Raw genomic sequence first — 27,977 nt, forward strand, 5'->3', positions numbered from 1 at the left:
ATGGAGCTTACCAGTTTCCTCTGTAGGCACTGTCACCTGGTACTGTTTCTTTAGGTGGGTAACTTGTGCATGTTAATGGTGCAGACAGCTCATGGTCCTCAGAGACAGAATGCTGTCTCCTGTGTCCATGGTGACTAAAGAGAAGGAGCTCCAGAGACAGAGTGGCATCACTGAGGAAAGTTTCAGAAATACTGTTGAGCCATTCTATTCTGTTCCCCTCGCAGCCCTGGTACTATTGAGGTCATGCAGCAGAGAATTTCACGTTGGAAGGCTGGAAGTGGTTCCATAGATGAGATTTCCCTAACTCATTCCTTTTTGCATTGAAGCTATCCCTTCAGAGTTGGGACCCCAGCAAACGGGAAGAAACAGTATGAACTATAGCAGTGGAGGACTTGGTTAGTGGGAATATCTTAATGCCTTTAACAGTCATGCAGGTGTGACAAGTGACCAGAGCACACATGGATAAAAATAATACAGAGATAGTCAGGGAAAAGATATCCTGAAAGGATTTCTTGTGAAGATATAGCTCAAAACCAAAACTGAAATTGTTAGGAACCCAAAAGTCTGAATTTTACTGTGAAATATTTTTAAACTCTTATGCAAAATAAAATTAGAGAGGCTGAGGCTTCAACCTTTCCATGGCTGAGGGGGAGAAAAATGGCAACAGAAATGTAGTAAAATTAGGAAGGTGGATTACTTGAAAAAAATGAGCTTGTGGTAAGGATTGGTTCCACAGGTAAAAGGAAACATCAGTACTGCGAGCATCTTGCCCTCTTGGTACTTCCATGTAAAAACTGCTTTGTCATCTTCTTAAAAGCTTATGGGAGGAAACTGTCATACAGAAGAGCACACAGTTCAGGGTAACTCCTTTAAAGGTAAAATAGTGTGACGGGTTTTGTTAAAGCTCAAATGAAGAACAGATGGAGGTCAATAAACTGTAGATAGGAAATAGAAGAGGCAAACAGTTCTATTTAGGTAGGATATAACAAAAAACCAAATACATGAAGCCCAAGAATGTAAGTGGTTTTATTAGATGTTTTTAAAGAAGATGGATAAAGTGGAACACCTGGTTTTAGAAGAGGCAGTTAAAAACTAAAATAATTTTTTTATGTGATAGGAGGAAGGTGACATGTAGGATATTGTTCCTATTTAATGTACAGTGGGGATTGTACATTAAATAAACATAGCTTGTACATAAATAAACATAGATAAATAGATGATGCCACTGGAGAAATGGTAGAAATTATAGAAAATGGAGAAATTATAGAAAACTTCTCTCAAAATAAGTATCTTTTCTTTATCAGTGAGTAAAATTAACGTTGTTTTCAATTATACGTTTAGATAGGCAACTCGCCATATTGAAGCCAAATTATTCACCAGCCAGCCTGGATGGGAACAGTGAGTGGCACATTAAACAGGTTACAGATTTTATATAGAAAGATAAATAATAGTTGGAGGCTTCTGTTCTGCCCATATTGACCTAGTAAATGCAATTACATGGCATAATAAACAGCATGAACTTTTTGTTTCTATCTTTCTTAGAGAAAGCACAAGTGAACAGGTAACTCTGGACCAATATTGAATTATGTAGCACCTGAGTTGAAATTTTATGATGCAACTACAATTCCACTACAGTCATCTGAGTATAATCAAATTCAAAATCTGTGTGTTAGCAAATACCTCAAAAAACCAACCCTGAGAAGCTACATAATAACCGTTCTTATTTCTAGCAGAAAATTTACAGTGAAATAGCAGTGAAAAGGATAAAATGCACCTGATTGGAACACTTGAAAGAACCTTTTGTTTCTCTAAAGAGAGGGCTTGTATTCATAATTAATGAGCTATAGGAGACAAATAATGACATGACTAGGTTTACCAATGGTACAAAATTACTCATAGTAGTAAAAATAAAAGCTTCCATAATGATGAAAGATGTGAAAGACTATATAAGACTGGGTAATAATATGCAGATTAAATTTAGCAAAATTATGAGAAAAATTGAAGAGGATCTTAAGAATCAGTGAGGAAAGAGAAAACAAAAATAATTACTGGGTCATTGTATACAGATGTGATTTTTTTCCTTGAATACTGTCTACAGTTCCAGTTCTTACATTTCTTTAAAAACATGGTAGGTCAAGAAAGGATACAATAAGTACAGCAAGGATGACCAGAGAAAGGGGATAGATTGTTGAAGTAGGAGAGAAGGAGAGATTAATAAAGGAAAATACATGGGCTGAAAAATGAATACTGAGTTTGATTATGTACATCATAAATGACAAGGAAAAGAGGAATAGAGAAGAATTGTTTACTGCACAATACAAAAATCAAGGAGCATGGACATAAATTATCACTCAAGACAATTAAAACAGCAATAATTACTTTTTCACATAACACAGTTTATTTGATAGAGAAACTTTGTGAGAACCACGATGTATAAAGAAATTTGTAGATGAAACGTCCATTGGCTGTTTAACACAAATTTTTCAGCGACAATTAAGAAGTCTTCAGTGCAGATTGTTGAAAGCTGGGATAAACTTCAGCAGAAGTGCCATTACATACCACAGTGTGGATTATATGTGAAATCAGAATATCTTCTTTCTATAGCTGTATATTCTTACTCAGCAAACTCTGAACTAGGCAAACCTTGGATCCAATATAATAGTTTTTATGTTCTTAGGTAACTTAGCATATTAGGCACTATGTAGTATACTTGTGGTCATTTTGGATCTGCTCCCTTTGTTTTGCTGGATTTAGAATGGAGAACAGAATTCTTGCTGTTTGTATACTTGGGCTTTTCCTAAGTAGCCAGCCATGCTATTCAAGTGTGTACATCATGCTTCAGCACTTCCCACCCAGCCAGTCCTTGCAAACATCTATTAAGGTCTTTATCGAGTTACTTAGCTGCTTTGCAGATGGTAATACAGAAGTAGGTTGTTGCTTGCTAGAGTGAGGAAATCCTTTGCTGTGTCTTTGCTTGCAACTGGGCCTATGTCCCAGTTTTGCCTGGGATAGAGTTAATTTTCTTCTTAGAGAATGGTACAGTGCTGCATTTTGAATTTAGTATGGGAATAATGTTGATAGCACACTGATGTTTTAGTTGTTGCAAAGTCAAGGACTTTTCCGTTTCCCATGCTGTGCCAGTGAGGAACTGCATGAGATGTTGGGAGGGAGCATGGCCAGGACAGCTGATCTGAATGAGCCCAAGGGTTATTTCATGCTGTAGAACACCATGCCCAGTACATAAACTGGAGGGAGTTGGCTGGGTGGGGCTTATTCTGGTTTGGGGAGGGGCTGGGCATGGGTCAGTTGGTGGTGAGCAATTGTATTCTGGATAATTTGTTTCTCTTTGAGTTTTATTCCTCTCTCTCTCCCCTTTTCATTATTATTATTATTACTAATAATATTTTATTTCAGTTATCAAAGTCTTCTTGTCTCAACCCACAAGTTTTACTTTTTTTTGTCGGGGTGAGAAGGGTGGAGTGAACAAACAGCTGAGTGGTATAGTTGCCAGCTGGGGTTAAACCACAACAGTCTACAAGGCTTCTTATTTTTAATGTGGGTTATCAAAAAATAATGGATCAAAATGAAGATGTGGAATATTTTTTCTGACTTGCTTTTGTTAACTGTAGAAATCCCATGACTGCATTAAGCAAAAGCAGCAACAGGAGTTTAGGAAGAATACAGTGTCATTTATTTGTAAAGTCATTTGGAGTCATCAGCTAAGCCCTTTGCTTTTTTTAATTAGATCTCTGCCTTGGATGTTCAAGGAACATGGAGAAAACCAAGTTAATGTGCAAGTCATTTCCATTAAATGTACACATTTTATCTCGTGTTGGATGTTGTGCACTTTAACAGGGGACAGACAAAACAAAAACTAAAAAAAATACAGGAAGCACTTAGTGTGTAGGATTCAACATTCATTCTCTAGCAGCAATAAATAACACCCAAACAGCAGCTTGGTTACTGGGAGTTTTTTAAGCTTAATAAAAATTGTTAATCCTAATGACTTGAAATGGAACAGACATTACGAAGGAGGATATAACTAGATTTTTATACTTAGTTCTCGTTCTCTTCTACTATGGTCTCAACTGGGTGGAAAATTAAACAGATCAGATTTCTTTTAAGGAGGAAACGGGGCAAGAGGAACATCAGTAAAAACAAATTAACATTAACATTGCCATTAAATGCAGTGCTTCTGGTGCTTAGTGTAAGTCTTACGAACTACCCGAAAACACTGCAAGCATAATGAAAAAGAGCACCCTTTTGTTTTCAGTGGTCCTCTTTAAGGACCAACTCAGGCAAATTTGATGTTGGATGGGAGGAATGGAACATTTCTTCCGAACTTCATGCAGTCTTTTCTTTGAGGTTCTCTTAGGTCACTCTAAGTAATTTTTTGAAATGACAAATTTTTCCTGTTTCTGTATGAGTCACATGGGGTGAATTAGAAAATTCTGGTTTTTCTGTCACTGGTAGCATTCATTGCTGAGTTGTATGAGATACACAGATGTTTTACTTGTTTGGTTTTTTTAATGAAATCTTTCAATAAATATGTGGGGGATTGTGTGCTGGGATAATAAAACTTTCTGCCAAAATGTGGACATAATAATAAATACTAAAATTTAGAAACATTCGAATCATTTAGGGAAATACTGTGTTTCTAATATTTTGTTACTGTGATTAATTTTTACTAAAAATGCGTCCTCAGTTTTAAGTCTTCTTTGCATGTTTTAAAATTTTGTTCAAAATAAATCATGAATTTATGAACTTCAAAAATCAAACATCAGAGAAAAGGGATGTTTTTGAGTTATCTGTAGTTTTGTTACTCAGTGTTTCTTGGCTCCTTTTTATAAAACTGTTTCTGTTATTGTTCTGTAAAGGCATATATTTGTCATGAAAACTATGCCTGCATGTAAAAAAGGACAGATAAATATTTAGGCCAGTTTCTCCTCCCAAGTGAACACTTCATAAATAACCAAATAATCTTCTGAAGCTGGAGAACTGAATGGTGTGGTTCAGACATAGATAAGGATTGATTGTCTCTTTCAGACATAGATAAGGATTGATTGTCTCTATATGGAAAAGTCAGGACATCCAAGCTCAGTATCTCCTAATGGTAAAAGATAAAAAATGAGAATATTTTGCTTTCCTTTGAAACATATTTTGACATCTTATATAGTGCTTTCCAGTAATAATTACTTCCTACTATGTTTAAGGGAGAATATACAGTTTCTGGTTGAACGCTCAATTTTGTGTGGTGGTATGGAGTCAAAACACTGGTCTTTAGTTAATATGAAATTTCTATATACAGAAAAGTTATTTTAATTTTCTGGTGTGGATGGATTGATGGTAACTAACATTCAGGAGCAGATTACTTCAGGGATGTTGGTAACCTTAGGATCTTACCTTTTGTCACCTTTCCAAACTGCGCAGAGCAGCATCCTCTCTGATGATCACTTGATGTCGTGAAATAGTAGAGATTTGACATCACTTGCATGATGAACCCTGATGAACCCTGCTACTTGGGTTCATCCATGTCTGCTGGCTGGGCCTAACAAAAATTAGTCCTAGTAAGCTTACTTCAGAATCTTTAAAAAAGCTTTGAAATAGTTTTCAGTAACACAGCTTGCAGTGTCAGAGTAGGTGACAGCATAATATGGTTGCAACAAAGTTTACGATGACATAGCAGCAAACTTTAGTGACACTCATTTGAACTGTTATGTCTAACTTGTTTATGGCTTTACCTCTTGTGAGCAATGTGGTAATCCCAAATGCATGGACATAATTTCCATACTGTCTGATATCACTGAGTATTTTACCTGTTCCTGTATTAATTCTTTTTTATAACAATATTTTCAATATATCAAGTTTACTCTCTTGCTCAAACTAAAATTAAAATATGTAGAATTTCTTTGTCCAGGATAACTGGAAAGCATAATTTTGAAGAAATAAGGCTAATGGCATTAGAATAGCAAACTCAGGCTTTGTATGATGTGTCATTTCCTAAGAGTAAGAATAATTAATGGTAAGATTATACTGCATAAATTGTGTCACAGAAAAGACTTGTTGCTGTTGAATAAAGTCTTGCACTAGTTATTGGATGCCGTAGAGAGAGTTGACAAGATGAACTAATGGTTTTTCCTAATGTCCAGTATGGTCCTTTGCCTGAAAAGGCAAGCTACACTATTTTTAGAAACTAGCGCTTTCATAGGTTTCAGCAGTCTTGGCAGTGATTTCCATTACCATGTGTTTTTAAATTCTACAAATTTGCATTTCTCTTTTGAATTTTAGATACCATTCCAGGGAGACAGTGCATGTCCTCCTGCTTCTTTCTTCTTAGACAATTTCCTAATGTCCTAATTTACCTCAACTCAATCAAGGTTAGTACTATTTATTATTGGTAGTACTGTAATGTACAGAATCACTACTTTTAGACTGTACTATGTGAGACACAATGGAAACATAAAAAGATACAGAAATGTATCCTTTTTTATAGTGAAAATAAAACACAGAAGTGATAGTGGGACGTAAGTGGTCAGTACAGTAAATGGATTAAAATGTAAAGAAGCAATTTAGAAAATGGTCCCATGCAGCATGATGGGCATGATGGACTCATTGCACTTGCAATCTAACCATTATCAGGCTTGCTGGTGGAATCACAGAAGATAAAGAATATAATTAAAGGAAGACAGTGAAAAAAAAGTGTATATTTAGAGGGTGGACAGCATGGAGGAAAAAAATCCACATGTTTTTTTAAGACTTACCAAGTGAGTGATGGCAATTATTGTCACTGGTTAATAATTGGGGGCAACATTTTAGTGAACGAGAGTGTGTAAGGAAGATATGAGATGAAGGACTCTGAAAGGAATAAGACTTACATGTTACAGAGAAAGCAGTCACTGAAGGGCTAAAATAGAGTAGTATTACCAAAACAGTAAGTTAGGAATGTTATTTTTGCAGAAATATCTGAGTACCCTGCAGACAATGTTGCATTTTTCAAAATAAGAGAAGCTTTAAGTCACCATCATGCAACATTATCAGATCACCAGTATTCAATGGATAGAATGGGTATAACTTACAGATACACAGTTAAAGTCAGAGGAGGAAAGTCAGTGAGGAAAGAGGGAAGCTGGAGTGTGATTATGGATTAAATGATTGCAGTCTTGTTCCAAGGGTTTGAAACTCGACTTGAAACAACTCTGTATTTGGTAGCAAGAGGAATGAGAATCTCAAAAGAAATTATTAAAAGAATTGGGAGATATACAAGATGAGCATAATTACAATGTTCTAAGGAAAATGAGATCTAAAGAAAAACATGTGGTTGTAATGGTGCCCAAAAGCAGCTGATGAGTGAAAAATGGTGAAGGCATAGTGTTTTTAAACTTTGTCTGGAAAGAGACCTTTGAAGAAATCCCAGTGGCTTTAACCACTGGAGTGGCTCCAGTGTAGTGGAATGAAGAGATACACTACCACCACCATCCCAAACTGGAGAGTGTGTGGAATTGAAGAAAAGGAAATTAACAGTAAGAATTGCTTTGCCTAACTTGAGCTATCTAAAAGTTGGATTTCTAGTTAGAACTGGTCATCTGGTCTCAGTTTATTGCTGATAGGTATAGATGGTAATTTCCAGAGAATTCATCCTGTGTATTTCTTACATTTATACTGCAATGAATTACTCCACAGATATGCTCAGCTCTTTCCAGTTCCTTGAAAAGGTTCTTAAACAATCAGTTCTAACCTGAAAGGGTCAAAGTTAAATGTGATTACAAATCACCTCCAAGGTATATGGGACAAAAGTTTACTGCCTACTAAACTTTTTTTGCGTGTTCCTTTTGAAGTAATTGATCATTCTCATAATTTTTCAGCTGAGACTAGCCATGCTCAGATTTACTTAAGTCATTTCCTTTCTCTTAAGGTCACAGGGATGCAAATAGTTCTTTCTGTACCATGTTACAGGCAAGGCTTACATGGCTTTACCTTTGTGTTTCACTCACAGGAATAAACTTCAGTAGAATCTCTGCAGCTCTTAAAATGGAGCTGTCCTCTGTGAAGATTATTTGCTTGATATTCTCTCAAGAAACACCACCTTCATCCATGAGCAGTTAAAACTGCTTTAGGCATAAGAATGTCTCAGAGGACACCTTATTATAAATGTATTGCCAGCTGCCCCAAGAGTGACATTATAACACTGTCAGGGATCAACTGAGTAAAAAACAACCTGATTCAGGCTCAGCTGAGTTGTGGCCACAATGGGAATTCTTGATTTTTAAGCTGGGTATCTGAGCATCTCATTGAAATGGACATCACTCAGAGGACAGTTGGTTTTATTAAAAGATTGAATAACTCTAAGAAGACCACACAAGAGTAAAGTCCAGTACATATAATGTGGTTTAAAAAAAAAAAAAAAAAAAGATAAACTGTCTAGCTGCTGTGAATGTGTTGTACTATCAGGAGCACTTGTTAATTTCTCCTGGTTTTGATTTTGCCGTAGGTCTGGTCTCTAGTACTTATATGGCCAGGACAGAATGACACATTTTTTGAGTTTGGTTCCTGACAGAGGTTCTTCTCCATTTTAATTATAAAATACAGTGGGGACTATTTGAACAGAAGAAAACATTCACATAGTAAAACTAGCATCTGGCTCACCAGCTTTACTTAACCTGGGACTTGTGCTGATTCACATGAAACTACTATTGAGAAAGAATGCATTAAAGTGTCGTAATCCTCATCTGGTGAAACCCATTAGTTCACCCTAAGGATACTGTGTTTTTACAAACTGAGCTTAAGGTTCACCCCAATTGGTTCATCCTCATGCTGTCACACAGCTTGCTGTATTTACTGGCTTGTGCACCCTAACATAGACTGTTGGGGTGAAACCAGGACATTTGGCAAAGTGGCAATCCCTCACCTTTCCTTTCAAAGCACTAGCTTGATTTATGTGGGTGGACTAAATCAGTACCCTTTGTAGACTGCCTGTGACAGTGAAAGGAAGAGGTTCCTCAGTGTCCCTACATCATGAAAGAAGCTACTACTGGGAAAGGGATTTGTCCCCTGCTTCCTGTATGTTTAGTACAGTCCCAACTATGCTTTTTACCTCCTCTTCACTCAAAAGAGGGAAAAAAGCAAAAGTTTGATCTTCCTACACAAGTTTTGTTTCTTTTATAAATGCTGGATAAGGAAAAACATTTCTTCTTCCCTACACCTTGCTGTTAGGCACCCTGGGAGGCTTTCCTGCAGTAACTGTATTGGATAAACCACCCTCTTTTTTTCCCATGCTCTTTCATAAGCATGATCCGCAGGGCAGGAGTCCTCAATTCCATTTGTGCTTGCATCTGATATTGTGTTCTATCTTACCTCTGCCAGCTCTACTGGTCCAGCAGTGTGGGATGGTGCTGAATGTAGAACACAGCTGACTTTTGGTCATCTGAGTTATACTTCAGTCTGACTGTGATCAGGTCAACCCCAAATATCAACCTAACCTGTACCTAGAGTTACATTTCCTGCTTTGACCCATGTAGCTTTTCAGAAAAGATAACAGCTAGTTCAATCTGGTGTGTCCTAAACCAGATGTGTCATGTCTAGTGTTACGGGAGAGAAAAACTTAGCGTTGCACTTCAACTAGTGAGAAGGGTACCAGTAAGCCAGGCTTGCTTAAAGAAGTCCTGTTACCTGGTGTGCTGCCTGCTACAGCCCAGTACTGTGGCTCCACCTCCATCATGAGATCCATTTTGTCAGATTAGCATCCATCACATAACCAGATGCACAGGATCTCTTGATAAACCTTGACAAGTCTTGGAAAAACAAACTGTTCTTCCCCTTAAAGACTCAAGGAAGTCAATTGCCTATTTACCCACCCTAGTGGTGAACTAAGTGCTTGGGAGGTGAAAGAGACCATGGCAGCACAGCATGTCTTCACATGCCCCAAGTGAAAATTATACCCACAAAAGCTGCCACTGCAATTTTGAGCTTGGAACATTTTCCAGATCTCTCATAGCTAATGTTGTGGAATGTTTCAGCGGTGCTTGTAGTCACAAATGTAGGATGGAAAATCTAGTCCATAATTTTCTGCCCACTGTTTATAAATACCATATGTTCCTAATGTGGGATTTTCTTTTTCCTTCCCATTGTCTTCATATGATCTGACTCAGACTGGGGTTGTATTTTTACATACAACCCCAGTCGTTGGGAGGGGGTGGTATTTTTAATGTTATTATATCATGGGAGGAGGTTTTTTTGTTGTATTTATTTGGGGGTTGTCCATATTTTTCAGAGTTACTTCTACAACAATGACACTTTTAACTTCAACTATGCCCAAGCCAAAGCTGCAATGGGCAATTTTAGTGAAGCTGAAGAGGTATGTATTTATTTTCTTTGAAAAACAGCAATGGAAACTTTTCCCTCATATTCCCCTCTTCCTTTTCTTCACCCAGACCTTCATATTGGTTGAAAATAAGCAGGTTCTGTGGAACATCTTCTTCCCCTTCTTAGAGGAACTGAAACTCTCAGTGAACACTATTCAGAAAAGATTATCTTGCTAATCTTGTAATGTGAGGTATACAGGGAGTCATGCTGCTTGTGGTGCATCACAAGAGTGCTTGCAGCTACCTCTAATTGATCAAAGAATGGCCTCTTAATCAGATTTTCTACGCTTTGTCTGGAATCCCAGGCACTCTTTTTGTTCAGACTGAGTAGGGCATGCTAAGTAAAAGATGCTGAATACTTAAGAGCTTCTAGGTGTCCCTAGAAATTTGTGTTTAAAAAAAAAAACCTCTTCCTCTGGGATATGTGGGCGGAAAAGAGGAAGTGCTCACTATCTTATTCAGCAGCATTCAGATGCAGCTGGAAGTGATTAACTTCTACACCCAGTACTTTTTATGTCTGTGTGCAGCAGAAACTTAATTACAACTAAAATATGCAAAAGCAAATAGCTATTATGAAGATGGAAGCAACATTTTCCACAAGACCAGAAAAGAAGACAGGCCACAAAGAAAATCCCACACCACATAGTCTAAAGTGGATCATATAGGTTTGGTTGGTTTGGGGTTTATGTTTTGTTTTGTTTTTCCAGTCTTTCCAACTTTTTAACTAACCAGGTTTGTCAATAACAGAGCTCCCCTGGTTTTACAACTCATCTCCCCCCGCATCCCAACCCTCCCATCCAGCACCCTTACCCCTTAATTTCTGTGACCCAAAATTGCATCTCTCTTTAAGAAAAATATCCAAGACTGTAAGGAAAATGGATATATATTTCAATTCAACAAGCTTTCAATTCACTTAGCCTCATGAAAATCTTTCAAAACTATGCTAGCAGGCTATGCTGATTCCTGAAATTCCATAAAAATGATAATTCTGTAAGTAAGTTTTAGCAGCAACTAGGCAACAAAGAAACACAAAGCTGTAAACTGCTGTTAATCTACATTTTTCCTCTTATGTTTTTAGAAGTTCTATAGAAACTTGTGTTACATAGGTGATGCATTTAAATACCAGAATTATGTCATTACAGTGATTTATCTGGCCTCGTGTCTGATCTTGGGTTGTGATGACAATTCCATATAAAGATCAGCCTTCCCCAGTGTCTCATAAACTTGTAAAACATCTACATACAGCACTTGCTAAGTTATTTTAAAGCATACCTCCCTGGACATAATAAAATAAAATGTATGATAAAGTGCTACTTGCAGTGATAACACTGCTTTCTTTTTGTTTCTTCCCTATTACTCCTTCTTCTCCCCCCCCTAAATTAGGGGATCAGCAATGTTTGAGCAGTACAAATGTCTGTAATTTGTGTAACTCACTGTTCCAGTACATACATCTATTCCTATAAAGGTATTTTGATTTTTGCCAGTAGCAGCCAGTATGGTTACAAATATACTTGAGAGAGGCATAAATAGCTTTTTTTCTTTGAGCAAAGCCAGAGTACATTTTAAAATGTATAACTTCCCCCACACATCCCTTTTTATGTAGAATGGAGCAAGCCTGTATTTGTACAGTAAGGTACAAAAAATGAGTGCTTTGCCTCAGAACCTTACTGAAACTGAAATGGTTAGAAATGGCTTATTGCACACCTGGAATGATCTCTGACATGTATGGAAGGAAAGTCTCATCTGTATGTGAAACTTCTGGTATTTCAAGAAGATGCTAATGTAATTGCTTGCATTGCTTTCTAAACAAACACATTCCAAATAGCTTTTCCCACAGGCCCAGTGTTCCTTTGTGCTGTTTGTGTTGCATGGCCGCCCACTGGCGCTTGTTCAGGGCAGGCCGCACCCTCTGCACAGCTTGGTGCTCTGAAGCTGCACAAGTCCCTTGACAAACAGGGCACTGTGTGAATCCTCCACCTACTCCACACAGAGGGATGCCTCTACACGGCACTTGCATACCCAAACTCTTCTCATGAACAGTTGTTTGTGTGACTTAAACCTTATCTGTGTGTTGAAATGAGGAACGTTTGCCTTCTGTTTGTTTAAAAGTACATGCATGTATAATCTTTTATTTTCCTTCTTCCTGCAGGTGTTCCTTTTGATCCAGAGTGAGAAGATAAAAAGTGATTTTGTTTACCTTAGCTGGCTGGCTCGCTGCTGTGAGTCACTTTACTCTCAACATTGCAGAATACAGATCTTCCTCTATTGCGTCAGTCTTGGCAATCCACTTTCCTAATTGAATTTAATGTTGTAGGTGGATTCGGGACTATGAAAGTGAAAAGCTGATTGCACTAGTTATAGTGTGGGTGGTTATTGCACCTTTCATACATCTGGCTTTTATAAGCAATTATTGCTTCAGTGCACTGCTTTACAGTATTGTCAGTGCAGCTTTGTCCTGACCAGTGACCCTTTTTCTTCTCAATTGCCTACTCAATTGCTTGAGTGAAGACTTTCTGTTTTAAAAGACTGAGTTACAACTCTAAAATGTTCAGAGTAAAACACAAAATAGAAGCATTCATACTGGGTCAGGCTCAAGGGTCTGTCTGCCTCCAAGGTTAGCCAATGTCAGATGTCTAGGGAAGAGAAGAATCAGGCAAGCATACATGGTATTTTTCTTCCTACCATGTTACTCTACATGTTGTCGAAACTCCTGTGTCTGAGGGATATCCTTTATAGTCTCCAGCATGTTTTTTTCTTCTGAAAACTCTTAGAAGAGTTCTTTCCTTGAATTTCCTTGAAGCCAGGAAACTTTTGCTGTGTTTAATACTCTCTAGCAAATCTTATTTCCTTTTTCTGAACCAGTTTTTAAAACACTGCAGAGTACACCTCAGTACAGAGATAGCTGCAGTGCCACATACAAAATAGTATAGAAGTGGGCTTTTCTAAGGACTCAAGTCTGAGACTCCCTAGGCTAATTCGTTTTCCTTACAATGCCTCTATGCAAAAGTGTTTTCTTATCAAACCATTTTCAGCAGTTATACCTGGAATGCAAATATGTATGCTTTGGGATGTTATGCCATATTGCAGATGTAGTAAACATCTCCTAACATGGTCTTTCCAGACAGGCACATCACACATAGGGATGCCTATCTATGACTCTGGTTTAGGATGTGTCAGTTTATTTCCTTTTTCATTAAGCTGCAGTACCTGATTCTGTTTGAGTGGTTTAGATATGAATGTTTTATTTGAATTTTTTATGGGAATGATGAATATGGTTATCTTTTTGTGTCAAGTATGTAAATTACTAACAGATCACATTATAATACATTAATGTCAGAGTACAATTAGGGATTGAGTCATAAACAATTCAATGCTGAAATATTTCCAAGGGGCAGAAAGTACCAGAGGTGCATCTTTTTCTGCATGACAGAATGTAATTCTTTGTTTAGTATTATAGTACTATTTCTACCAAATTCTTCTTGAAGAAAAGGTAAAAAACCATTGGATTAGCACAGAACTGCATTGCTCTAGGTAGATAGATTGGTGTTGGAAATTGAGAACTGGCTGTTTACCACTGTGTATAGTATCTCAAGCTGATGAGAGAGAAATCCAATTTGATGTCTTGCTGCCTCCTAAATGAGAAGTGTCTATAAATTCTGTGATTTGGTGTTACATGTTTATTGTTGATTACCACCCATTCTACCTGCAATGTAAGTATAGACACAGTGGGCACAAATATAACAAGCTAAACAGTCCCTCTTTTGAAAAAGCACAAGACTCATCCATGTGTGAATAGCCAGGTACTCTCTGAACAGCTGTTAAGACTTGAAAAAGAAAGGAAAACTTAATTTAATTTTCTTCTCTCCCACTGTTTGAATGAGCCTGGAATTACAAATACCAACCTCAGATTCAAGAGAATGGTTTCTTATCGCCAGGAAATAGAACCTTTGTGTTTAAACACCCTAGTAGAATTTCTACTCATCGAGATGGAAGATTCAGATTCATTTATTTCTAATTGTGTATAGCAATGATGTTTAAAGACCAATGGTTAACCAGATGGTTAAAGACCAATGAAAAATTCTAGTCATATATGCAAATTTAAAACCAGCACAGGATCTCAGGAATTTAGAAACATTTTTTCTACTAAATGTGTAATGATAAGTTTTGCTATGATTGGAGGGGCTTCAACCTCTCCCTTCTCCTTTTGATTTGTTATGAATCATGGGAATTGAATGTTTAGACTGACATGGGCACCAAGTATTAAAGACCTAAGTTTGGTGCCAATTAAGTTTTTTGTGTGTAAGAACACACAGTCCTAAATCTTACCATCTAAATGGATTGCCATAGTTAATTGTCCTGCATAAAAAGCTCCTCTGATGCTTTCCATTCTGTTCCTTAATCACATCTGAAATCATGAGAGTTGCTCTTATTGCTTATCTGTGAAATATAAATTAAGATGTAAACACCGTAATTATTCCTTTTGACATTGGTATTCTCTGCTGAATTGGCTGTTACCACTAGTAAGGCAGAAGATAAGGAGAAGTTTCCCTTCCCAGCCTCATGCTCATGGCTGAGGCATGCATTTACATTAAACAAAGAAATACAGGAATATCTGTTCCACCTGCCACTGAATATTGTGTGTGGCATATTCTTTTCACAATTCCAGCTTTTTCTTGTTATTGCAGATATTATGAATAAGAAACCACAGCTGGCCTGGAAGCTCTATCTGAAGATGGAGACCTCAGGGGACTCCTTTAACCTTTTGCAGCTCATTGCGAATGATTGTTACAAAGTGAGTTTTCTCTTTAGAGCTTGGTGTATGGCTTGTTAATTCAGTGATTGTACCAACAGTCATTTTTTGGATACTTTTTATCATTGTCATGACTAGTGAACTTCTTTTATAACAGCAGGATGTCTAATAATATGAATGAGTTGGCATGGATTAGTCAGTATTTTAACTTACAGGCCTTTTTGGTAGAGAACCCATCGATTAAAACATTGGTAAATTACTTCATGCTTGAGCTATCAAGAATGATAACAGTTTCTTCTCCTACTAGGGATTCATTATGGGTAGAAACGACAAAAAACTTGTAAGGAAAAAAATCTAGCGTAGATTAAGCAAGATGCCTCATGCCGCTATTTTTTTTTTTCAAGTCAGGACAGTATTATGTTTTCCTTAAAGCTTGTAATGGGAATGGGAGACACTCCTTGTGATCTCAAAAGCCTTATTCTAAAACTGAAAGAATTATCTCTTGTACATCTTTCAAGTACTCAGTTACCATCTCACCCTAAAAGTCTAGTTGCTCAAGCAAGTGGCTATGCCTCTGGTGTTTCCCATAGATGCAATTTGTGAAAGCAACTTGACAATCAGACCTCATGTAAAATCTCTCTCTAGATCATTTAAAATCTCACTTAAATCAGTTGATTGCTTTGTCTAAATTCTTCTCAAAACCTTCTTGTCCTGATGAGGAGAAGCACTCCACATTTTGGATTTATCTAGAGCTCTTAAAAACTGCATTTATAGAACTAAATTTTTCAGCCTGATTATGTGTCTACATGTGGCCATAAATGACTGCTCCAGAATTGTTACTTCAGTATTATAATTTGTCTTTCTACACTAGAAGCTGTTCGTACCTCTTGCACGAAATGGCAAGGTCCATGTTGTTTGATTTTATGTGGCATTCTTCAATTGTTTCTGAAACATTACATTATATTGGAGGTCCACAGACAGCACCAGAGATGTAGCTTAAGAAAGCAGTTGCATTAGTCTTTGCTCGACAGAAAACACAATGAGCATGGATGGAACAAGGTCAACAGTGTCCTGAGACTTGGTGTAGCTGGATGCCTCATTGCTGTGCTGATACAAGTTGTTCAGTGAGGAAGCTGGCATGCAGGATTTCATCCTAATTTCTTGATCCTTTTTATGCAGTTGCCCATCTTGTCCATATGGGGAACAGCGCATGACTTGGGGTGAAGCATTTCCTACTTTTATGTCAGATAGAAGAATATTAAACCTGTACCTGCTTAATGGAACTAGATCAGATACTAATTTGGATAGATCGGTGTTCAAATTTTTCTTTTTAGTTGGACACATCTGATACTGGTCTTACTCACTATCCTTATTCCCATCCATTTAAGTTTTTGTTAGTCACCAGTGGTTAAAATCAACATTTATGTGAAAATAAGAGAATTATTACTCATCCTGTAGTACCAGTGTTTCTCTGACTAAAGTTTCCAAGTGTAGCTCCCACAGGCTGCACTTTTTTCTCTGCAGGCTTCCAGCTACCAAAGGATGGGAGGTTGTGCTCAGTCTACCTTCTGTCCTCTCTCGTGGGAAGATGCTAGTTGCAGACAACATTGTTATTCAGGCTTGCTCAAGTGGAGAACACTCATACAGCCCACATGAGATATACTGACTTCAAAAGCCACAGTTAATCTGGTCACTCCTTTTGCATTGAATGTTGCCAAGCAACTTGCTTCTGGTTCCCGATTACAAGTAGAGAACCTAAGGCAGAAAAGATAGGATACACACTGGATTTTCCTGTGCTAAGGAAAATTTTGAGTTATAGAGTCACTGAATCTTCTTTTGTACTGTACTGTACTGTAACAGTGAAGAATGTACTGTACTGTACTGTAACAGTGAAGAAAAAAAAATAAGTTGAACCCATAACATAAACAAATATGTGACCATGTCTGCATGAGAAAATGTGGTTTCATTTTCAAATGTCTGGACTAGTTTGAGGTTGATACTCTGTCAAGGGCTTTGGTATAGTTGGTACGACACTAGATAAGGGCAACTCAAAAAAAAGGTGTTATAATACCACCTCTTTCCCCATTTCCCCAGCTGAAATGTCCCTGTTCTGTGTCACTTGCTGCCTGCAGAAAAACAGGAAAATGCACATTGCTTCTACAACCTACTGCTGATTTCAGAAAACTGAGCTCAATGTTTTTAATCCCCTTCTGAAAGGTGGTCAGGAATAATGTTTCACTTTCTGTTCAGATGCGTCAGTTTTACTATTCGGCCAAAGCGTTTGATATTCTGGAGAGACTGGACAATAATCCTGAATACTGGGAAGGCAAGAGAGGTGCTTGTGTGGGTGTATTTCAAATGATCCTAGCTGGCCGAGAAGCAAAGTGAGTATTCTGTGTTGTATCAGAATTTATTCTGCTCTTTTCCTATTTTCAGTTAGCTGTAAGCCAGAATCATAATTTCAGCTTTAGGACTACATATCATCTTCCATTTTTTTATTGACCTTTCAGAGGATAGACACTCTGTCCAGAGGCTCCATATGCAGTCCTCAACTTGAAGTGTATCTTCCACACCAACAGTTATAGAATATATGGTGGAGAATAACTTACCAGCAAGTGCTATGGACTATAAAATACCAAAATACATTAGTCATCATACTAGGAAAAGCTAGGTTATAAATGTAGTAGTATGTTCATGAACTGGGGGAAAACAACCTCGTTTCATGTGGATGGTATAAGAGTGGAAAATTATCCCATGACATTTTAAGGTGCATAGAACAGAACTAAGAAAACATTTACTCAACACTGTAGAGAGGACATGATTTCTCTAAACAGTGAGTAGACGAGATTGTGTTTTCATTAAAATTTGCCTTCTGAAGACACTGACCATGTCAGACAAATACACTTATTTGGTGAAAGCTTAAAGGAAATCATCTGTGTTACTGATAGTTTTGTTTTCGGCCCATTTCACTGGATGGGGGAATGAGAGAGAGTAGTGAAGCTGTATTTAAGAACTGCTCCCTTGTGAATATTCTGCTGTGATGCCAGATGGCCGTTGTCCTCTGGCCAAAGTTGCTGTTTCCTACATGACTGGTAGGTGTGTATCTTGGCTTTTACACCTTCTTTCTATTCACTTCTCTGCTGGAATAATCTCATTAACTACTATAACTTTCAAGTGTCCTTTTAGCAATCACTGCGGCAGATGCAGTAAAATACACATAGCTTGCCTGTTTTTCAAAATGTACAATTAAGCTCTTACTGTAAACTAGCTGGCAAACAACAGCAGGATTTATATAGGTTTAGTAATAATAGGTTTATCCCATTGGTAATGTTGATTTCCATGTTATTTGTGTTTATGTGTATTGTATTTGTGTATTGTGTTATGTGTAACGTGCTTTGGCAGCATTAAGCTAGATGTTGCCATACTAGACTAGCAAATAACATTAAAGATTTTTTTTTAAGTTTTGGTTGTTCTGGGGAACTATTTTGCAAGAGCGAGGTTATATATATAAATACACACATATGCATACACAAAACTAATTATATTTTGCTGGTTTGTTGTTTTTTTTTTTAACTTATAATTTCTTTACAGCTGTACACAAGACATTTTCATTGGTTGCTTTTTTTTTGTCTCTGGGATTGCATCTAGTGTGCATTTTAACCAATTCTGGCACTGCAGATGAATGGACCTCTCTGTCTCAGAGGACCATGTTTTGTGACATAGTTTGATGTGAGCACTTTTTGGTATCAATTGGGTCTAACCCTCACTTAAATCTTTGCTTTTCACCTTTGTAGAGATACTCTACGGGAAGTACTGGACCTTCTGAAGAGCACTGGTAATTCTCAAGTAGAATACATTGTTCGCATCATGAAAAAGTGGGCCAAGGAGAACAGAGTCCCTGTTTAAGTCAGTGTCACAAAATGAACCAGGTCAGTTGCTACTGTATGTCTGGCTGCAAGACAAGGGTCTTGGTTTCTCCTGTGCCTTCTGGGTATCTCCTTCCTTGCAGGACTTTAGACATTCAAGCAGGTTGACCCAGCTGAGGAAGAGTGTCTTGCAGTGAGATTCAAAACATTCAGCAAGTTGGTGGGTTTTGGTTTTTTTTTAGTTAAAACTTTATTGGTGCTTTTTCTGTTGCACTACTCTGTTCCTCAAAGTTTCATTTTTTCAATAGTAATTTCAACTGTCCACAAAATCAAAGTGCTCCTCAAATGTTCCCCAGATTCCTCCACAAGAGTTACTGAACTGCATGGTGGGGTTTTTTTTTTCCAGCAAGCCTTCTGGCCTCTGGAGAAGAATCATTTGTTATGTGACTGAGACAAACCTACTTCAGCAAGTGATGAAATGTGGCAAATAGAGATGGTGACAGTGGTACTACTAGGCACTATGGTATCAGATAATACAAAAGATGTAACATAAAATCATATAGTCATAAAATGGCTTGGGTTGGAAGGGACTTTAAAGATCATCTAGTTCCAATCTGCCATGGGCAGGTACACGCAGATCTGCTCAGGTTGCTCAGAGCTTCATCCAACCTGGCCTTAAACACTTCAAGGGATGGGCCATCCACAGCTGCTCTGGATAACTTGTTCCAGTGCCTCACCACCCTTGTAGTAAAGAATTTCTTCCTGATACCTAAGCTAAATCTACTCTCAATCTGAAACCATTCCCTCTTGTCCTTTCACATGCCCTTGTGAAAAGTCTCTCTCCATTAGGACTTCTATAGATTACCTGTCTAGGGTAAAATACAAACCATATTCTGAGGAGTATCCTTTTCTGGATGAATTTCGATTACCAATACCTTGATTTGGGTGGAGTTTTTTTGTCTGTAAGGATTGTTTTCTCTCTTATCATCTTTTTCAGAGCATGGAGACTTATTTGACTGACTGTGTTTTTCAATCTCGCTTTGAAATTTAACACTCAAAAAACCATTTGTTCATGTTAATATAGTTCACATGAGAAATCTATTTAGTTTAGCAATCTGATGGATAAAAAGATCTTTTGAATAATTTTCTTCAGCATTTACCACTGTCGTGAGCAATATATTCATAATACTTTTGGATTTATTATACTCTCCTGGTTAAGGAGAACAGTTCAGGGAATACATGATTCTAAGAGAAGGCAACAGTCATAACATAAAAATGTGTTGCACATTTGTAGTAAAAAACATTTGTATATTATTTGTAACAGGAAACTTTACATTTTATAAATTTGTAAAATACTTAAGGAGTATTTTTTTATCTTTTGAGGGGAATTCAGAATACCATATTCTCTACTGTCTGCGCATTGATTAAAGCTTGTATTTGATCTACAGTTGAATGTCTAATTGATCTGTGTTGTTTCATACTGCAGAAGTTGAAGTAGTGTATTCATTTTGCTGTGGAAGAGGGCAGGTTTGTGGCTGGTTAAGTGCATGTTCATTAATCAGTCAAAGGCAAGCCAATGGCCTTGGTCCTGATCTTACGGTAGTTTGCTGAAACTAAGGCAGCTGGGTGTATATCAAACATGCACACCTTTCTGCCATATAATGTGTCTGGTTTTACTGCTTTAAGCAAAAAATGTGGGTATCATCATTCAGGTGTCTACAAGTACATTGATAGTTGTGGTTACTTGCATTTATATCTAGAAACTGATCCATCACACTACCAACAATGAGCCTTTCAGCAGGGGCAATGTTACACTCATTCAAAAGAGGTGTGAAAGGAGCAGTATTTTCACTGAAAGCAGTTACAAAACACTTTTCACTTGTAAATTGCATTTTTCTTTTCCATCTCAGTTTAATTCACTTGGAAACAGATTGGAAATACAATTATGAATCTTGGTACAAAGCTTCAAAAAATCATGTTGGTGGCTTTGTAGCAGATGTTAAATGCATCTAATTACTCCCTTTATTGAAGATTAACCTGCAGGAGAGCTGCAGAGCATCCAAATCCATTACAGACCATTTTACATGTTGGTTGAATCTTCTGAAATAAGTGTGATTACTGCAGCATAAGAACTTGAGGGCCAATTTTAAATTTTCTTGTCTGTGACCAGTGAAGAAGTTTTTTAAAACCTCACCTTTATTTACTGTAGCCATAATGTCATAATGATATGCTAAATAACGTGGGGTTTAGCACAGTGCATTTTATTGACGGGTAATAAAGCTTTTATCGTTTGAGATATAACAGAAGACTGCAGGGCTTTGCCTTGAGCAGTGATGAAATAAGGTATTTTACATACTGTCTTAGCATTTAGGTCTTGGTAATACAACTGATATGTAGGTACTATTAAAATGCAGAACAAGAAAAGTACTGAAATACTGGTGTTTATTTTACCTTAGAAATACATCTAGAATGTGCGTTCCATTGTTTTATCTGAGGTCATATTCAAAGAATAGAGATGAGAAGTTGCCTTAGCTGATACAGAAATGAAAGGTAGTAAAGAATAGATAAAATTTTATCCCTGTCCATTTCCATATTTCCCTAAACTGTGGCTCTAAATAGGATGTTTAGGAGTGAAGGTAGGTGTGGAGGAAAACAAGAAAAGTGACCTATTAGAACAAGCAGTCAGTGAAGAATGCATGTGCAGAGTCAGGGAAGTGGGTAAATGTATTGAGTCAGGAGCAAGTGAATATACAATTGAAACAGTGGCATTTCAGATAATGTAGTGAAAGGAAGACTAAGGCAGAAAGCAATTGCTGCATCATTATAATTTCAAGGAAGAGTATGGAAATTACAGTTAATTCTTATACTCTGAATAAGCATCTGATTCTGGAAAAATAAGCTACAGAGAATGCACAGAAGGCATTGTGCCAGCAATCATAGCATTAATAGCGACTAGTAAAGAAAGCCAAACCCCAAACAGTGTGTAACTGCTTTTAGTTGGGTGCTGACCCATTCCTGATGGATAAGAAAGTCAGCCTTGAATTAAACTTGTTAATACCTCAACAACAGCTATGACAGTAACATCTAAGTGAATTAAACTGGAGGTAGCAAGTTCACTGTGAAAGAAAAGTCATGTCACATTCCAGCTCTGGACTGTAGCAGGCCTTTAGGTTTATGTGGTTCCCTCAGCTTGAAGCTGGCGCAGCGATCTTCATAAGAAAGTTGTCTAAGTGTGAATGAGGAACTTGGCTATTAGGTACTCAGACACAAACAATTACCTATATGGCTGTTGCTACATGTAGCTTCACTATATGGGAGCTATACATACATTGAAGAAAACATCTAGATTTTGCCCACTGGTTTACTCTTTTACCATTTTTCCTCTGTATTATCTCCAGAAGTAACTTCCACTCACTTTTTTTGAAGTTTCATTTCCAGATTTCCCTCTTCCCTTTCAATCTATTCATTGCATGAAAGTGTTACAAGTAACCTTAAAATCAAGTCATTAATCAACTGCTAGATAACCTGGCCTGACATTATATAGAGCAAGATGATAGATTTCACCAGTGTTGAATCCAATAGCTAACTTGACTTACCATAAAATATTTGCCAGAAAAACTTAAGAGTCCTAATTTGAAGATGGATAATGAAAAATCCATAGTTTTATTTTGCAATTTATTCAAATGGTTAAATCACATTTGCTCTTTTAGAAATTGTATCTTAATTCTAAATTTAACATGTTTAGCCTCTTCTAAAATTCAGTTCTTCCAGTGTTCATCATTGCTGTTAGCCACTAAAGCCTGGCATTCTTTGGTTTGGTTTGGTTTTTTGGTGGTTTTCTTTGGGTGCTTTGTTGTTTTTTTGTTTTTTTTTTTATCTTTAGGTATGCATAAAGTGCAGCAAGTCAATTCCTGTTTGTATGAAAGACAGCTTCCCTTGTAAAGGTGTTTTGCAGGCTGGAAAACTGGCAGTTAGTTTGTCAACAGGTTTTTTTTTGAAAACATGGCTGTTTAGCACTGGGCATAATTTATCACTGTATATAACATTGAAACATGCTTATCCATAGTGCTGCTTGCTGTTCTCCTTCATGGGTACTCAAAGACTGCATTCACCCTTTTTGCCATATTATCACAGGGGAACCTTGCATTAAACTGGTTCTTGACTGTGACATGACATCTAGGGTTTTTCCAGAACTGGTATTTTCCAGAATACATTCTATCCTTTGGAAGAGACAGTCTACCTTTTGTTCTACAAAAATACATTTGGTTCAGATTGGCTCCGTTTTCCAGCTTATGCAGATCACTCTGCATTAACTATCTTACCCCACTAATTATTAGTCTGTTTCTCTGTAGCTATTAGTGCTGTTTTGCAGCTGTATCTGGGTCAAAAGGGGTCTGTTGGATCCTCCATACTTCCAGGATCCCCAAAACATTGTTATTGATGACTGATGGCTGCTTTTCATCATTTGTCATTCTCAACTTATTTAACATAAGTTACTCTATTATGCTATTCTTCAAATTAGGTATATGACATCAGAAATGTATGTATTGCGCTTGTAGGAACTGCAGTATTGTTATATTCAGCTAAACTTGTAAAAGATCCATGTCATAGGAGATACTTCATTCTTTATTAGATGAGCCTAACAGCATCCCAGAGAGACTGATAAAGTCCAGTTGCTCAAGTCCTTTTGCAGAATTTGAAACAACTCTGGTTTTTGGCCCTGTAATCACATTTAGCCACACCTTTGTGTACCTTTGACTTTGTAGAGTTTAAACTTTCATTTGGAACAAATAAAGCAGGCATTTCACATCTCTGGGCAAGGGACAGCTCCTAATTCCTTATAGGTCTTGCTTAATTGATGAATTACACTAGCATCTATTTGTAGATTTAAAAAAAGAAGTAATGTCTATATTTAGTAAGAGCTGCTACTTTGAGAAGACACGGTGTATTCTTCAAATAAAAAGAAGAATTTCTGTTTCAATTCATGCTTAGACATAGAATTGTGCTTAGTTGCTCCACATTGTATTATTCTTAGTAATTCTTCAGGAGATTTTAAAATAATCCAGTAAAATAAATAATGGTCTTTAATACGTTTTTACATTACATCTTCAAGACCCTGGATCTCCAGTTACTTGAACAGGAAATATGCTGTCTGAGAGTTCGATTCTCAGATACAGCTGAATCGAACCAAAAAGTGGGATACTATATATGCTGTTGTGTCTGAATTGCATTTCCATGAACCTAGGAATTGCACTGAGTTTTTTGCAGTCCTTAAACCACACTTTAAGCTGGTCCTTAACTGGAGATGATTGATGAGCCTTAGACTCCACCATCTGCTCCTTGATCACTGTAAGCAACTTCCGTGAAAAAACACACAGCAGTGCAGAATTATATAAGGTAACATTTTAAGATTACATGTAATAATGTTAACATTGTTTACATCATGTAAAAAAAAAACATGCTCAGATTCCAACAGCTGCATTGCTCATTGTAACAGCTACAATTTTCTTTGATGATTTTGTCCTTCTTAAGCATGATGGATCATTATGCCTGTCTACTCTAAAGCTACTCGAAGTCTTTTTCTTGCCTTACATTAATGGGTGAGGTCATTACATGGGGAGCCACTATATGACAAAACTCAATATCCTACTTTGCAGAACTGGTAAATTACCTCATATCACATGATGTCATTGTATCTCATGAATCCATCAGTGAAAGCTATCTCTAAGCAAATGTTACAAAAATTAAATTACAAAACCCGATAAACCAAGTCATAAACTGCCTGGTATATTCCCATACCGGTGATTATCCTAATGTTTTCATTCTATTAATTCAGTCTTACTTTTGTCTGACTTATTCATGATGCCACATGTGCTGAACTTAGTCATTACTGAACAAACTGAGAAGCTGTCTATATAAAATTATGGTAGTTTTCCCCAGCATTTAAAGGCAGAAGAGCTATTTTCTGGTCACAACAAAGTAATTTCTGAGGCAGGCTTTACAAGACTCCCCACTCAGTTTAGCCAGTTATTCTCAAGCAGGTTTCATCACTGTGTCCACTTTTCATTCTGCACATTCTCGTTCGCTACGGAGTATTTTCCGTTCCCATCTACCCATTAATGTGATGGGCCTTACAGGACTACCAGACTACTGGTAAAGTACTGCTGTTTTCCACTTTTCCCTTCCTCACCTCTGAGCATGACTTGCCTTGCTCCGCTTCACAGGCATTCAAGGCAAGATCTTTTCAGATTTGTAAAATGCTAAGTACTGTGGAAGACTAGAAATCAGCATGACACTAAGAATAACTCTTAAAACAGTGAGGGAGTGTTCAGATAAGAGTAGACTGTACTATTACTTACCAATGTCAGGGGTAATTCTTTTAAGGTCAGAAAAATGACATTTGAAATAGAACTTATACAGAAAATGTAGCTTGTTTTCACAAGCATTTCTGGTATGTAGTGTCTTCTCTATTCTTAAATTTGTCATTTCTATTGCTCCTATTCTACACTTGTTTTAATATGCTCAAAAAACTTCACACTTCATATGTCTTCTCAAAATACAACTTGAGGTGGAAAGAAAATAGTTTTATAAAATTTCATTTGTCTATTTAAATTATTCATGTATGGAAAATCAGTTTTCATATGTAATTTTTCAGATGCTATTTTTAATGCTGTGGCAAATCAAAAGCAGCTTTGTGTTGAATCTGCAAGTTCAGTATGTAGTTAATTCTCGGTGATAAATATGTGCTTTGCTTTTTTGAAAGCAATTTGGCTTGGAAATAAAATCATGGAAGTATGAAAATGCTGAACTGCACATGCAAAGTATTCTTCTGACTATCCTGATCATAAGCTTGTATGAATGTTAAAAATGTGGTAATTTCTTTATGCGATCACCCTCAGCTGTTTGTGATAACGTGACTTACCTAGGTGTGGAACTTATATAAGTAGAAGCAGTTTCCAAAGTGCTGAGAGGCATTAAAACACCTGGTTAGGATATTAGAGTTTTGGTAAAATCAGTCTGAAAGTGAAAGGAGGAACAAAGAAGAAAAACATTTCTTCAAGGTCACAGCCAAATATTATGTTGTATGTCTTTATAACTTCTAGGAGGTCGCTTTGCCATCTACATATAGGTATTACGTGAAATTCTCCTTGAATGAACCAGGGGATGAACATTGCTTGACAGTTGTTGCCTGAACAGTAACTATAATAATTTCAAATATATTACAGTATTTAATAAAAATAAGTTTCCTATAATTATTACAATATTTATATTTCACTAAAAACTAGAAAATATCACCATGGCAAGTGACCAAGGCTCCTCTAGCCAGAAGCTGCCTGAGTCTGCTTTCAAGGACACCGAGAGTGTTTGTCTTGTCCTAGGTCAGCATCCACAAGAGAAGCCCTGAGCGAGAGCAAATCTGTGGCACATTACCTTTTGTGCTTCTGAGAATTACTTCCAGACTCTTTTACCTCATTAAACAGCATTACTACTGCTTTTAGTGTAGAAATTTGCAATTGAAACTGAGAACTCCCTACCCGGGTAGTCCTCCTTACTCGTGTTACAGGTGGGTGGCAGAGCTACAGGAAATCATGACTCATATCCTTGTGTGGCTTTCATTACTATTGGGAGAATAAAACCGGCAGACAACAATACAGAGATAAGACAATAACCTGACTCCAAAGTTTCAGACAGCCGGGTAATCTTCGGCTGCCTCCAGGGGTGCTGGCCTGATGGAACAGGCTTTTCATCTGGAGATAAGCATCCCATACTTTAAAGTATCTTTAAAGAAATGGTGCAAATGAGAAAAAAAGTGAGGGACAACTCCCCAGAGCACATAATCTCTCTCAATCTCTGTAAACATCTAGGTGTTTTTACACTTTAAAATGAGCAGGTATGAATCATAAAAGAGCTACCATTAAGGAAGTCTATTATTTTCAAAGACAGCTCCTCTTCAATTTTAACCTCTGCTTAGGTAGGGTTTAAGTGACAGTCACAATCAGCACGTAGCAGGCAGATGCTCCTCAGTTTAAGTTTCTTTGCCAGTTCATTGAAGTCTGCTGCCTTTCTGTATACTTGTATTTTTAATGAAAAAAGTGTGTGTGTGTGTGTTTGTGCGTGCATATTACTGGGTACACCTCTACAAAATCCCTCCTGTGCTTAATTCTGATGTACCTTTCTTGCTATTCTTTTTATCTACAAAAAAAAAAAAATCCAGGATTTCAACTAAAAGGTTATTTTAAAGAACCATTGAATCGTTCAGGTTGAAAAAGACAACTATTTGTTGAATCCAACCATTTACTCAGAAGTATCCTGGCTAAGCCATGTCCCTAAATGCTACATCTGCATGGCCCTTAAATACCTCCAGGGAGTGTGACTCAACCACTTTCCTGGGTGGCCTGTTTCATTGCTTGACAACCCTTTTGATGAAGAAATTTTTCCTAATACCCAATTGAAACCCCCTTTGGTGCAATTTGAGGTCAACTTTATCTTGTCCTATTGCTTGTTACTTTGGTAATTCAGTGGCTTTAATTTTCTTGTGATCGCTTAGAAGGTAACTAATTTTTTTCCCCTCTGTTTTTTCTTCCTTCTTAGAAAAGTAAAGACTAAACCTGCAAAGAGGAATTTCTTAGGGATTCACTACTTGGCAGAGAAAACATCTCAGGGGCTGACATCCCCAAATTAATGTCATTTAAGACAGTTCACACACCACCTGCAATCATTACTATTGTAGAAATTTACAGCTTACTTGTCAAACCCAACTGAGTTCACCCGTAACATAAGGAAAGCTTAAAGATAAAAGTTGCATGTTTGCTCTGACAAGAAATCTTGACACCAGAAGCAGAAACAATTATTAACAATTAAGTAAAAAATAAGATGTAACTAGAAAAGTGTTATTTACAATTGATTAGCTACCATTATTCAAAGGAACAAATGACCCGTGTTCTGCTTGGTAAATGCACCTATTTAAGAGCTGATGTTTAATGTCTTAATATTTCATCTTCT

The 27,977-nt window shown here is 37.1% G+C and overlaps 1 protein-coding gene across 4 annotated transcripts in view; it reads left to right on the plus strand.

Annotated features, from left to right (window-relative positions):
* IFT56 (intraflagellar transport 56) overlaps positions 1-27,651 on the plus strand; it is a 55,344-nt gene extending 27,693 nt beyond the window's left edge. Inside the window, exons 13-19 of one of the 4 annotated variants that reach the window (XM_069002113.1) lie at positions 6,289-6,377; positions 10,268-10,351; positions 12,508-12,577; positions 15,044-15,150; positions 17,359-17,492; positions 18,903-19,037; positions 27,567-27,651. In XM_069002113.1, the coding sequence (XP_068858214.1) occupies positions 6,289-6,377; positions 10,268-10,351; positions 12,508-12,577; positions 15,044-15,150; positions 17,359-17,492; positions 18,903-19,014 (596 nt within the window). In that variant the 3' untranslated portion in view covers positions 19,015-19,037; positions 27,567-27,651. Of the gene's footprint in view, positions 1-6,288; positions 6,378-10,267; positions 10,352-12,507; positions 12,578-15,043; positions 15,151-17,358; positions 17,493-18,902; positions 19,235-19,380; positions 20,504-27,566 lie in introns of those variants that run through there. The other 3 variants (XM_069002105.1, XM_069002100.1, XM_069002120.1) reach the window with 3 other exon arrangements.
* Positions 27,652-27,977: the final 326 nt, after the last annotated feature.

This window comes from Aphelocoma coerulescens, chromosome 1A (genome assembly GCF_041296385.1).
Source record: "Aphelocoma coerulescens isolate FSJ_1873_10779 chromosome 1A, UR_Acoe_1.0, whole genome shotgun sequence".
In the NCBI taxonomy this organism is placed as follows: domain Eukaryota; kingdom Metazoa; phylum Chordata; class Aves; order Passeriformes; family Corvidae; genus Aphelocoma; species Aphelocoma coerulescens.